At 45.8% G+C, this 14888-nt stretch overlaps 1 protein-coding gene across 4 annotated transcripts in view; it reads right to left on the reverse strand.

Annotated features, from left to right (window-relative positions):
- Positions 1 to 255: 255 nt before the first annotated feature.
- The window catches only part of LOC119445935 (kazrin-like), a 48139-nt gene continuing 33506 nt past the window's right edge, over positions 256 to 14888 (reverse strand). For 2 of the 4 annotated variants that reach the window (XM_037710240.2, XM_049663737.1), the window contains exons 11-12: positions 14655 to 14808; positions 256 to 8667 (exon numbers count right to left, since the gene is read on the reverse strand). In XM_037710240.2, the coding sequence (XP_037566168.2) occupies positions 8533 to 8667; positions 14655 to 14808 (289 nt within the window). In that variant the 3' untranslated portion in view covers positions 256 to 8532. Of the gene's footprint in view, positions 8668 to 11413; positions 11518 to 12940; positions 12965 to 14654; positions 14809 to 14888 lie in introns of all 4 variants that reach the window. The other 2 variants (XM_049663738.1, XM_049663739.1) reach the window with 2 other exon arrangements.

Raw genomic sequence — 14888 nt, forward strand, 5'->3', positions numbered from 1 at the left:
ATCCTGATAGTTATTGCCCCGTGATGTAAGGAATTAGCGCCTGTCAAAGTTGTAGCGATTAAGCGGCTTCTTCTTTTACCCCTAATCTCCCTCCATAACTAGTAAACGTTTATGTAAGCAAACTGAAACGTTTACTATGGGAGGCGCGATTTCGCCAGTGACAGACCGAACTTCGTGTGGCGCCAAGTTGCAGCGTCATACCAACTCCAGCAACGACAAACAAAACATTACCAAAGAAACCAGAGTGACAGCACCGACGCTTCAACACATTTATTCCGCGCATACTGGCGCGAGCGAGATGTGTCCCGTAACACAGCTCGTATACAGCTTCTTCTTCTCTTTTAAATCGGTATGCATAGCACCGGACATCTGGGCACTGTTTCTCACTGCCTATATTAATCCTTTTCAACAGTCAACATATATGATCCACGAGAGCCAACAAGTGGTGTACAACCGTACTGAACGCGTGCTCCGGTAGTCAGGCTGATATGCACGTTTACGCACATGTACATATATATAGAATACATCTGCACCCGTGTACTAAATGGTCAACAATACACACAGCAAGAGTATCATCCACAGATGAAACACGCGTGGCAGTCTTGCGTTCCGCGGCAGGGAAGACTCATCATATCTGAGTTGTTAGCAACCACAATTCCAGCCCGTTGAAGGGCTCGGACGCGATGGTATCGCTTAGAAGCACACGAGGCTGTTTTTCCAGTTTATGAAATTACCGAGTCCTTTCTGTTAGGAGAAAAGTTGAACAACTTTTCGTAAACGAAGCTGTATAATCGAAGCGCTAATATTGTCAGTTTGGACCATCGCACACAGAAAGTCTGATCCATCGCAAGACACCCAGTCAAATGTGTTCCCTGTCCGAGGAATCGCAGCTGGCTCGCGCTTACAGCATAGGCGTGAAACGAGTATAGCAAGATCACGCTTACAGTTCGCGCTTGGAGATCAGACCAGATAGTATCTTTTGCATTATTAAAACAAGGTCTATAGCGCGCTGAATGGGGTCCCCGCATCATCCAGCTGCTGCAGCTAGTTGTCCCACCGGAACAGCGACTAAAAGCAGCACGACGCTTGTGGTACTTTGCGCAACTACATCGGTTAAAAGAAAAATAAAGGCCAGCTTTCGAGAGACTCCTCGGTGCATTGGAGCAGTTTCGGTGCCCGCGGTTTCGATTTCACAAAGCAAGCCTGCCATTCTGCGCAATAAACGACGCGCACACATGGCCGTATTTTTTTCTACTGTTCACAGTTTTGTATGGGTGGTGAAATCGGGCAGCAAGGGAGGATGCACGAAGGAAAGTTCTACGACATGGTATACCTTTAAGGCTCATGCATTGCGGTTTTGCAACATTCAGGACTTTGATGTTTCTCGAGCCGAAGGTGCGACACTTGCTATAGTCTGAAGGCGGATCTAATAACTTGTAAATGGTCAAAGACAATACGCCGGCAGTGTTAGTTGACGCTGTTACCGCTCGGAAAAGAAAACGCATAGAGTGAGATGTGAATTCGTGGCATACTGTAAAGATTTGATTCAAAGTGCGGATCACTTGCCCAGCTGCCTGAAAGAAAAAAAAAAAATGAGCCGATTATGTTTGCGCACCATGCACTGAACGATTGCAGTCAGGAAATCTTGTTGAATCAAAAAAAAAAAAAAAAAGAGAGAAAGCTTTAAAACAGCTAGCACGCGGATTTAATGAGGGAATTTGTGCTACGAAAACAAGACCACTGCGTCTTCCAGTCGACGCCGGAATGAGATTCTGATTCAACATCACCGCGCGTACATGCAGATACCAGACGGAAGCCATCGGTAGATATGGTATACATGCAGCCTCTGTAGACACTACAAGCGATAGCCGCGCATTCAAGCTTCAAATGTCCCACACGCACAAAAAAACGCGCCCTATCGCTATACCTAAGTTCATGGAATATACAAGTCCTATAGCTCGACGATTTCCTTATAAAATGTACTCTCACTTTCCGCAGTTTGCAATTAAATGCAGATTAGTTGCCCACGAACGTCATGCGCACGACGGTCACTATTTCCACAACATCACGAATACTTCAGATCGTTTACCTCTTGCAAGATGACGACGCGAAAATGTATACATGCTCGCCATAAATGCTTTTTGGCTTTTCAAGGTGTAATAACAGAATCTGCAGTTAAACGAATATCTTATACTAACAACTGGTATCTCGCCTTGTTATAAACAACATCGTATCAGTAAACTACTGCGAGTGAGCCCTATACCATATATACGCCAACGAAACCATCGCGCGTTCATGTGCATTGCTCGGTATCACATATCAGATACAATAATAAGTGCATCGTTGCATTGCGAGGCCACTTTGCTAGTGAACTAAAATGCACACTATGGACAATCAACGTATTCATCCTCTATCCGTTGCAGGTATAATCGGAAGCCTTTATACATTTTTGGCACGGTGCGCGCGCTGGTTTCATAATTATTTCCGCTATCTTCTGTACATACATATCTCGCTCATACATCTAGAATATGACTGACGAATTACGTCGCAGAATCGCCTATATACGTCAGCCAGAACTTACAGTTTGGATCCCCCGAGGGCGCTGCCGTCTTACTTGAGAAGCTAATGTGAAACTTTGAGTTATCTACAGAACAAATGAACGCATTCGAACAGCCCCTGTGGGGGAAAATAGCAGTGCCGGCTGTAGATGATCTCATGTTTTACGTAACGTAGACTTTATTTTCTGTTTTGCGATGCTTTCGCCCCTTTCGTGGAGATGCACCTCGCAGATGTTATATGTCACCTCGTTTGGCGTGCCGGGAATAGTTTAATGTGCAGACAGATTAAACTATCAACAGGTTAGGCTATAGACATACAGGTGGTTTGCCTAATTGTCTTTCACTAACCCGAAGACGCTGGGTGTCTAAGTAGATTTTTTTCGCCGAATTTATTGGTCACTAAATTAAAACTGCTCATTAATTGAACCAGCTTACAATATTTCAGCAACCGGCAGGAAAAATATACAACAGAAAGACTAATAAAATTGGTACAGCTATGGCTTTTAATATTATTTGTATTCTTATAAATATATATTTGTATATGTATAATATCTATACAACACATAATTTATATGTAAGGAAGCGGCACATATCGTGATGCTAAATTACTGTAAGCAGCGAGAAGCTATAAGCATCAGTTGGGAAATAACTTAGAGTTATCACAAGACTTCCTTGCAAATAGTTCTGCAGGCGGTGCTTTGTTATTTCAGAGATTTTTAAAATTATACACCGTATTTACTAGATAGCTTTACCACCTGCCGGTCTTGGAACGAGCTTTATTAACAGGTATGCTAACGACGCCAACTTTTACTGATACAGATAAAATACAGAATTTTGAAAAGAAATAAGATTGTTATATCTGTATTTCGGTAGTGTTAGGTGAAAGATTCAGCAGAACTTGTCGGAGTTGCAGTGTTTTAAACATAACAAAGAGAAGTGCTGCAAACCTCCAACAGGGACAATTTTCCTAATTTATGTTTTGCACACATTGGTCTTATGCGGTAACCGAACGAATTACCCCCTATTTTTCTGTTTGTTTTTTTCTAGAAATATGCAGAAAATAAAACGTCACAGAACAAAACGATGCAGCATAAATTACACATAAGACGAGACAACACCCATCACGCGGGAAAAAAAAATAATTAACGAATACATTCAGCACCTCGCACATGCTCAGGGAAAAGAAATTGATGCTAAAACTGAAAACTGACACTAAGTGAGCTGCCCCAAACGACTCGCCGAGCGCTCTTAAGATTATGCCGTGCTGCTAACTCCTATTACGCGAAAGCGCCACATTTAACTCCAACTTTCACGATTTCTTGTACTCCCCGAATGGAGTATGTTTACTCTGCTTGCGCTCAGTCGGTGCAAACGTGCTACGTCGGAGAGTACGAGGACAAGGTGTAACTCTCAAGTTGCCAATACTCCTTTTGCTCTTAAAGGAGTACTGACACAAAAATTTCGAAGTCGAAATAACTTGCGAGATCCATTTCTGTGGACACGCCAACATCTACAAAATATCAATAGCGAGTGTAGCTTGAAACATATTTAAACGCAATTTCTAAAAATACGTGCGGGCAGTCAACCGCAATGTGCAGGACCCGCGACATTGTCATCAATGTGGGATGTCTTGTGAATATTTGAGGCATAAGCAACAACAACGTTACGTCACGAGTCCTTATTACAATTTTGCTCCCCCCCCCCCCCCCCCCCCCCCGTCTCTGAACCGGGACTACACTTACTACGGTGCTGTGACGCTACGCAGGCTGCGGTGCCAGTCTTCCTCAGATGTCACTCGTGCATGGTGGAACACTTTCCGCGTCGTACTCATGCGTATTTCCCTTAAATGCGTATAAAAAGAAAGTATGCAGAAGCTCCACTGGAGTTGTCTAAGTATGCGTAAGCATACAGCCGAATTTCAAGTTGCCACGACACCAAATTTCAGTTGACCCGCCCCCAAATTTCAAGTTGGCCCACCCTTACTGTAGGCGTCCCCATGCGTTTTCTACGGAGCCCTATGTGTCCCTGTGCTTATTCTCTCTGATAAAGTTTTTTTCTTTAGATTGTTCCTTATCACTTATAAAGCTACCAATCATCTACATTTACACTATTATAACGGCTGAATGTCTTAAACTTCGCAAATTAGGCATTTTTGTGCAGATACAAGGCATTAAAAAGTCATCACTTTTCGCGTGACGGCCACAATTTGCTGGGGTACTCGCAAACGAACGCTTACACATTAGAAATCACTTTACGCTTACCTCTGCTTCGTTCATATTGAAAATTTGCAGGAAGATCGCATTTTATTGTCCGGTTGGTTCAATATAACAGTTTGTACTATTACTTCCCTGGTTTAACAACAAATGCGAATTTGCTCGTCTGTGAGGAAGCCAGCTGTTGCCAAGGCGGCGCTATAGTGTAGACTTGTGTCACCGCCTATCGGCAGCTGCTGAAAGCAAAGCAGCAATTCAGGGAGCTTTGCCACGTGGCAAAGGCGGTTGGTTTCAGTGTGCCTTGGTAACAATTATTATGGCAGCGACTCCCGTCTGCAGAAAGTATTCGCCTCTGGACGACGACATGAGGACGACGATGAGGGCATTGCGCGGCGCATTGTACCCAGATGGAGCAACACAATTACCAACAATGAATCGCACGCGCCAGGCGCAGTTTTGTGCAATCACGCTGCCAGCTCAAACAATCGTTGCCAGCAAAACATCCCATCAAGTTACGTCTCTCTAGTTGCTCTCTCAAATCAGAACTTGGACTGGTCGCTATAAACAGGGACTCCAATTTATTCCCCGTCGCGCGCTGAAGCAGATGAGGTTTCATGGCGTGATTACTGGGTCGTTAGTTGCTTATTACACCAGAAAGGACAAGATCCAACATTTTTGTGTCAGCGCACCATTAGACTTAGGTAGACTCAGGAAAGACGGTAGTGCAGGCGACTCCTTTGTGGGCGTTAGTGTTCGTCCCACTTTTAAGTCTATCCTGGAGGTCCTCGTACTCTCCTATGTAGTGCGCTCACGTAGCTCAGCTGCGAGCAGAACGAACGGGCCATATTGGAACAGTTAACGCACTTCGTTTGGGCATAGATATAAACAATTGTTACGTCGAGGAACCCTCAGACCATAGGCTCACTGGCGTGATCCGCATGCAGGCCTAGATGCATTCCCTCAGGATTCGTTCACTCTGAGAAAAAGTTTGCACCCTTTGAAGCTTATATTGTCCCCGAACAACAGCCGCCATCCATCATGTGCGCCGTTCATTTCTTTAACGCAACGCGCCGTGTATTTCAGGTCACGCGCGCCATTGGCGTATCAGCGTGACACGGCGTTCTCGACAGAAATGTAGCGGGCGCTGAACGTTAAAGAACGGAAATGCTCACAACAAAGACGAATATTGCTGTTTAGTAACAAGATAAGCCCCAAAAGGCGATAATGTTTATTTGGAGTATTGGTATGTCAGCATAATGGCGTCCGGGGGATAGGAGAAATTCTGGTGGGAGGGGCGTATGGTTATGGGCGTATGGATGTAGTGATCCCAGATGCACGTAGCATGTATGGGTTCTGTCGTACATCAGGGTGGAACGTTGTCTATAGTTGGGACTTTTCGTTGGTCTGGGATGCACGACATCTAACCGGAGATGGAGTTGTAAGTATATGGGACAACCAGTTAATCCGCCAACAGAAGCTAACAGCACCTCCTTTGTTTCTTAGAGCACACTATAGAATGTTCACAGCCAAGTGAGCACTGACGCAAACACGTTTTACACGCAGCACATTTCCACTTCCACGAGAGTAATTAAACGGCAAGGATGACACACACTATCGACATCGAATACTGCCACCCAGAGAAGACAGCGAGAGAGCACAGCCGGAGTGTGCTGCTGAACTTTGACGAACGTTGGAAGTCATCGTGCCAGGTCCGTAAACGAGTTGCGCTCCATGCGACGCCGACGACCTTGAGCAAGAATCGCGATCCGTCACCACAAACACGTACACACGCACTATACAGGGGAGCAATATACGCACAACGTGCACCAGGTCGCAACAACAGGTTCCAAACGGAATCAGTGTCCTGTGGTTTCTTCCGCTTAGCCGCTCAGGGAATGCTAGAATAGGCATGTGGACCTCGAAGCACGTGATTGAAAGAAAAAAAAAAATTGGTGGTAAGTGTGGACACTCGCTCGGGCTCGAGGAAGTTCTCCGTCGGAAAAAAGCGCCGCACGTTTCACCGAACACGTTTCCGTTAGTTCCGTTCTCGTACTTCTTTCTTTTTTTTCACAACCAATGGGAATGGCGACGTTAACTTGTCAGCACGTCGACGCGAAAATGCGCGGAATCTAGCCAGTAAACGCCGTGGCAAAGTTGACCGGCTTCTTGCAACGACGCGGTCCAACAACCAGAAAAGTATGCATGCGTCAAGTGCGATGCCCCGTACTGTCGCGGAGGATGAATTTCGCTTACCATGTTCGCTTTCCACGACAGAACGCCAGTTTATTTGAAAGGTAGGACATTATCAGCCTACCTCCTCGACATAAGTAATGGTACTATCATTTCTGTAATAGGATTCTTCAAATGAATGGTAAAAAAAAAGAAAAACAAAATGTTTCGAGCAAGACAGACGTCTCCCACGAACCTTTCCCAAACTTTCTTCTGCGTGGGTACAGTGCAACTGCCTGCCCTTGCACTTCGCACAGGCTTCGGTGCCAAATAAGACATCACTTGCTCTGCGGCTTCAGGGATACTGAGAACGTGCCTCTTCCCAGGAAGAATAGGGAAGCAAAGACTACATTATAGAAGGTATGGTGTTATCACTGTGGGCACACCAGTGTGGTCCATTGTAGAGGGGACCGCATCAGCGTGTGACATACGTGAACGTTTTTCTCGTGGCAGAGGTGAGGCCTTGCAGCCACCGGTTGGTTTCAAGTGGCGCTGATTCCTTTCAACACTAGATTCTACACGTCTGTCTAGTGGTCTGACACTATCTCTGCTGGCAGCCGCAGTTTAAACGCCCCCGAGCTGTTACTCTACAACTCGCGTGTCTGCTATAAGAGTAACTGTGAACCTGACCGTTAAAGTGTGCGCAAAGGTTGTTTTCTACTGCAAGATAAATTTACTAAATGCATGCTGAACAACGGATGCGAGTGTAATTGGTCAGGTGGGCCCAGAGGCGTAAAGACGTATACACTCATATGCCCTGATATTTCGTCGCCTTTTTTCCCGAGGTGATAAATGCAAGAGACGTTTGCAATGTTGTGGCACAATGTTCACATTTTTCTTTTTGTCGAGGAGCAGGCGTTCCGCTGTGATCACTTGAGCAGCAATTTAGCTGTGCTTTTCTAGCTTCACAATTCGCCACTTTGAGTTGGAAAGCTTAGCACGAACTTCCGGGATAAGAGAAGAAAAAGAAAATATAACAACAGGAATTGTGCATTCGTTCCTTCAGATTTGCATTTCCTTGCTCCAGTCAAACATGCTACAACACGAAGTGTGGAATAACGGCAAACGTCTTGCCGTATTAGAACCTAGGAAGACACTCGATCCATAAGTTAACTTGTATCTTCATGGCTAATGCTTCGAATAGTACTTTAGCGTCGCGCTTGCCTTCAGCGTTTACTCATCTTCGAGCCCTTCATTTTTTTTTCTTTCAGACGACGACGTAGCTGGGATCGGACTGCGTCCTTTTCTTGCACGTTCCTTCGCAGGCATTTGCGAACGACGTGAGCCTCGCGTCCCCGGATAGGCCTAGGATGGTTGCTCTATAGAGAACCCTAAACACTACAACTACGTTCCTGAATATACGCTCTCAAGTCCTGTCTTGGCGAGTCTTTGTCACAACACAGTACACACACGGCGTCGTCGACGTCCTTTACACCGGCGTCACAGTGAGCGTTTCGATGGTTCCTTGGGAGAACACCCGCCGGTGCTGCTGCGGTTGGGGCGGTCGTGGTTGCGGCTGAGGCGTGCTGGGTCTAAAGACTCGTGGCGCCGGAGGAGGCTTCGACATTACCATCGATGACGTCGTCGTCGTCACGCTTGTAGGAGCCCAGACCACTCGTGCTAGGTTTCGGAAGCGAGTTGAAGCCCAGCACGCGGCCCAGGGAGTCCTGCGGTCAAGGCGTACGTCACTGTTATAGTGTAGTCTCCAGAGCGACAGCTTTCGTACGCATGCAGAATGTGACGTGTGACCACCTTGTAAGGAAATGCACCTATGTATAAGGGAGCGTTATGCGAACTTCAGTTTCAAATGAAAACGAACGCGGAGACGAAAATGTCGGCACTGACGTCTGTTCTGGAAAACATGAATTACAAACAAACAAGCACATAAACAAACAGAGAAAGCGAACTCTCCAATACTAAATGGCAAGTTCGTATAACTGTAAGAAAAGGAAAAAAATACCTGAAACACATGGTTGCTGGGGCTAGCTAGAAGATGAAAGTACATAGTTTCTTGTTTCGTATTCCATGTTTGCCTTAATTTAGGTGCGCTTAAAGGAACACTAAAGGCAAATATTAAGACAAGAACTGTTAAATTACCGTTCTAGAAACCTCGCAGGCGCTTGTTTAGTACCAAGAAAAAAACTTAGCTTAAGAGATAATCGCGTCTGAAGGGTCAGCCTACCGTTAGCGCAATTCAAATCGCCCGCCCCCGAGCGGGGGAGTGATGATTTTTTGCCTTCCCCGTCATCGCGCTGTGCTACCGTACGTGTGTAAACCGGCGCCCGAGAGACGGCGATACGGTTCCTGCGCAAAACGCAAGCGCACGGCCACGGAGAAACCGAGCCATGACAGGGCGTATAGATTAACCGCTGCAGCTGCTTTGGGTGAAGTGGCGTGGACCGTTCGGGCATCCCGCGAAATCACATGAAAGTGGAATTCTCGGCTACTTGAAGTTTGTGTTAGTATCGCGAGCCAGCAAAACCAGCGGAACGCTACGCGATAACGAAACTACTGAAACGCGAAAGCGCGGGCGGCGCAGAGTCTAGCGAAAGCGAAACCTTCCGACCGCCCGCGTCGTTGTCAAGGGTAACGTCAATGAGTTGTTCTTTTCTAAAGATCGATTAGAACTGCAGAAGTAGCGTTTTATTCCCTCCTATAATACAATGTAATGATCTTGTTATTACGAGAGGTTGAGTACTAGTGACATAATTATAATGAGGAGTGCCTACGTCATCGGGCTAGCACTTGAATGCCCCGGGTGAGTCGCAATTCGTGTCTTGCATTTACCTCAATTTCTCAATTACTAAAACTTTAATTACTTCTCTGCAACTAGCGGGTTTCCACCTGAACTATTACGCCAAACACTAAAACTTTGTTCGCAATAAGATTGACGCCTTAGACATCTATCATTTCAGCAGTGACTTAATATTTGCCTTTAGTTTCCTGTTAAGGTGAAGTTCACGTCCTAAATAGCCCTACAGTAACGTGGCCTACAGAAGTAGGCGCCAGTATTTTAATATCTGCCTAGTGACGTGGCTTGTAGTCTGAGCGCTCACGGCTTGCATATATAGAACTGCTGGCGCGTAACGTTTAATTAAGAAATGACTACCTTCTCACTAATCAACATTTTTTTTCCCGTGAACTTTCGGACACAGGTATAGCAGTGAAGAGATTAATTCGTGCGAATTAGTTTGGACACGTTCCGTGATATACTCCAAGAAAAACACAAGGGAGTGCTAGCCACTCTTTTACGTGGGAGTAACCGTTTGTTTGTCTCCTGTTTTACTCAATTTCCGGGAGTCCTCATACCCACAGTGGAGTACGTTCACTCCAGTTAGAGCTTGCAAGCAACCCATCAAAGAGTATTCTACAAACACAAAAACGCTCTGATGGTTACGGTAAGACATATTTTCCATCCAACTTTCAGAGTAACATGCCAGGCCATCAGCCAGGCAAACATCTCCATATCTGCGTTAGAGACAGCATCTCTCTCTCCCTCCATCCAAAAGCATAAGAACACCGGAAATGGAGTAAAACTGGCGACAAAGGAGCAATTACTTCAACATAAAGGAGTGGCCAGGACTCCACTGAAGTTAGGTTGAATTGTTAGAGCGTGAATGGTCACTTTTGAGCGGAACACATGCAAATATGCAGCCTTGCCGACTTGTGCGCATGACACAAGTCGAATGACGCAACGCTCATGAGAGTATTAAGCCATGCTGCAAATCAATCACATAGCCGCGAAGCGCAATTATCAGCAGAGGCGCCTTAGAAGGATGCCACGTGTACTAATCAACAAATGCCCTTAACCCTACCACGGATGCATTCGCTGGGTAAACAATACTTGCTGCATTACGTTCTCAATGTCACTGAGTATTCTTGTGACGGACTATAATCTTTTCTGCAGCTGCCTGTACCAAGAAAGAGCGAAACTTAGCCAAATCGCAGTATGTACGAAACTATATTAGTTGGCGGTAGAAACAGATGTATCCATTCTGATGTATCCGTATAGTTGCAACATTACAGTGGAGCAGATACGCGCGTTTGGTTATTTAGTACGCTCGGTTCTTGCCGTCTTCGCTATCCAAAAGAAGCAAACGCTATACAGCCTTTGTTCGAGATGTCAATTTCGTTCTTTGCAAATTAAACTTTGCTGCACAGAACAACAACGCGAAATTTTGTGTCCCGCAGCTAACTGTGAGTCGAGATCTTCTCGAAGTCGACATCTAGGTTAAGTTCATCTTGGGATTTTTTGCTTACAGGCTCGGACACACTATAGAGAAGAGGGGCAAGTTGAAACGGAGTTCTTTGTACTCCACGGTCTACAAGCTGCAACGTACGTGTGATTTACACGTGTTCTAAAGTCATCGAACACAGGTTGTTATACGAATAGAAGGCAGGAGAAGGCGTTACCGTTCGGGTAAAGAGTGGTGAGTGGGGATTAAGATGGCATTCCAAGGCAAGAGTGTTTTTTTTTGAGAAGAGGAGAATGGCGCTTTCTTCTAGGAGAGGCTCAGCTGCAAAAAGCATGAACGAAGAGCGTCAGCGCAATAGAAAATGAAAAGAAAAATTGGAGCGAGCATTATAAAGCGGCATAGCGTAAGGATTATAAAGAACACGCTAGCAAAAAAGAAAAAAAAAAAAAGAAACGTGTGGACTCTAGAACCTTGTTATAGTGACTCCACATACAAGCCCTTCTTATAATAAATGACTGAATTCTTGTGATTTCGAAAAGAAACGACACTGCAAATCCTAAAACCACGTAAGTTCATTACAGTATAAACATCGGTAGCTTGAGTGACCATCATGGCCGCCAGAGCATGCCCACGCTCGGAGGGCTCGATCGTAGGGCTACTGAAATTTCCGTGGCGGACGTTTACACGATTTTACGAATTTCCCGTCAGGCTGTGCGATAAAAATAATTTTGTGAGTTCTTTTTTTAAACATTTTTGTCGGCCGTATACGATGCCTTAGTTGTGACTCCCCTTCTATCGAAATTCCCTATACAGTGAAGATTCCGCACGGTCAAAGCTGGCTCACCCTAACGGGGCTCTGCTGTTCACGGGGTGTTACGTTGATAAGGGCTGTTGACATAAGCGGCTCTTCCGGCGAAGTCACCGCCCTCGTTTGCGTTATATATTCGCGCAGAGCTGGCATTTCGCTGTGGCTTCTCTATGCTTAGTGGTACGCCCGGAAACCTAGTGCTCATCCGATCTATTCGTCACACAAATGAAAAAAAAAGTTTAGATTTCCTTAGACATTTCCTATATCTCAAAAGATAAATCAAATCAAATCAAAGCCATATATATTCACTGAAATCAGCAAAAGAAGCACTTATTGCGTCAGCGATACGCTTAGCTGTATATCAATTTGGAAGTGAGATTCCGTTCTTTTATTCGTTTTCTTTACCTTGATGAAATTGTACGCATTATGTTGTAATTTTCTTTCTGGTCTTTTTGGGGACTGAAATAAGTCAGTCATAAGTGTTGTGAGCGAGCCCGGCAACTCACAACTGATTGCGCAACAATGGCTTCCCGAATGCCGTGCTCGCTTGCACACCGCGGTGGGGAAGTGACAAGGTTACTGTTATTATCATTACTTTTTCATTGCTGCATCGCCGCAGGCAACATTTACTTCTGATTCACTCTGCGTGAAGCAGGTGAGCACTCCGTCCAATCGTAGTATACTAAACGGAAGAACCAAACCCCGAAATTAAACATCTGCGCGAAAATTCGAGCGCGAACGAGTCGGTGCCTTAGCCACAAGAACCAGTTATTCCGTGCTCTCTTATCCACTCGACACGATGCAGATCTAACATGCAAGTCACACGAAGAAAAGCCAAAGACATGCCAAGCACATACGTAATATATACAGCTGCGGTCCGCGGCTGTAGCCGCGTTAAATGCCTGCAGCCGCTACCACCCAATGTTTTCACCTCACCTGGGAGTTTTTCCAGCCAGCCGACTGCATTTTTGGCAGCGTATGAATAACAACAGTGCAAAGAACTGTGAGAAGACAACAGTGACGCACGCAGAACGCTGCAAAGCATGCGCGGGAGCGCTTGCACGTTATATGGAGCGGTATTTCTTTGAAAAACACAAATGCAGCATTAGGAACAAATAAGCAGCTCTTGAGAGAATGCGAATGATCGATGATTAGAAGGCGGTCTGGCTCCATGAGCGACGCAGCCTGCTTCCACTACGTGTAAGTTCTTGTGTTTTATGCCTTGTAGTGGGGAAGCGAATCACGAACTATTGAGAGAGGACGACTAAGTCCGGCAGCCCTCATAGCTAGCGCTAGACAGTGACCAACGCTCTTGCGCCAAGGGTGTTGTTACGTAGCCTTGCGTGTAAATAAACCCCCTTACAGCCTATATACAATGCCCGCTGAGATAAAGTTTACGGTACTTTTGCTCCAATTTTACGTGTTATTGCGCACAGTTCACGCTTTGAAATGTTCGAGAATAGTAATCAAATATTCCTATTTACGAATAATGACGATTAGATTAGATGACTGCGAATTGAATAGGTACACCAGCTATTCGATACGTCTTTCGTAATTTTCGAATATTTGCACACTCCTCTAACGCATCACGTTATTTCTAGATCACTGCACGTAAAATTGACAAATATTTCATATATATATATATATATATATATATATATATATATATAACAGCCTAAGATAGCGAAAGCTACGAAGTGACAAAGTTGCCGTCTAAACTGCAGGTGCGTCACATTTCAGAAAACACAGCGGTGCTTTAGTACATGCGATAGCTAGTAGTCAACCTAAGGTTTGCTTCGCGGCAGAAATTTTCTTTCGCTGCTGCAAGACACGAAACGATCAAGGTAGTGCGTCTTCGCTAACCAATACGCGTGGGCGAACACGCTCATGCAGGCGGATATGCGTACTAAAGGATATCGCCGTCTATCAAGTTAGCAAGTGACCTACGTGAAGAGTTCTCAGCTATAGATAGAAGTCACATGCGCGCTCTCGAACTAACGACTCTTGCGTCCAAACCAACGCGCCTCGAGTTTTTCCCGTCCCACCAAACACTCGATCGCGTGGCTGCCAGGAATGTACGCACTACAATTAGACCGAGGACAGTAGTAGGCTGCCCGATTGGTCCAGCGACGGGAAGAATGCAGAAAGTGGTCGCCTAGCACACGCAACTGCGACATCGCGGACGGGTCGCTGAGTGGTCGTGTACACAGTCACCGACTAACAAACGAAAGCGTCACAAGAAAAGACAGCTGAGTGGTGATTGTCATGCGCTGAAGACGCAGCACAGGGAGAAATGAAAAAAGATAGATAGATAGATAGATAGATAGATAGATAGATAGATAGATAGATAGATAGATAGATAGATAGATAGATAGATAGATAGATAGATAGATAGATAGATAGATAGATAGAAACAACGAGGTATAGTTCCGCCGACTCACTACGGCGACAGCAAATGGAAAGAGGAAATAAAGGACAGCGGGTAGAGTACCGCGCCTGCTGACGGACACGGTACCGAAAGAGAGATAAGTAAAATGCCCAGATACCCGCATGCAAGATACACGCCTGTAAATACGCGAAGCCCAAGCAGAGAGAGACACATGTGCGTGCAGGTAAGAGGGATTAGACGCGACGAGAGGAGGACGCTCACCCGTATGCTGGAGCGTCTCTTGTCCGAGGCTCCCCTCTCGGAGGAGCGTGCCCGGGAGCGTCCGAAGCTCCGGCCCAGGGATCCCGTCGCAGAGGACAGCCGCTCGCCGCTACTACGCTTGCTCTCGACCACGGCCTCCGCCTCCAGGGACATCCTGGGCCCAGACCGAGAAGACGCGCACCTTTTAGTGTGTTTGCACGAGCGCCGCTGCTGTGGCGCATTTTTCCCCCCTTC

This window comes from Dermacentor silvarum, chromosome 3, assembly GCF_013339745.2.
Source record: "Dermacentor silvarum isolate Dsil-2018 chromosome 3, BIME_Dsil_1.4, whole genome shotgun sequence".
NCBI classification, from domain to species: domain Eukaryota; kingdom Metazoa; phylum Arthropoda; class Arachnida; order Ixodida; family Ixodidae; genus Dermacentor; species Dermacentor silvarum.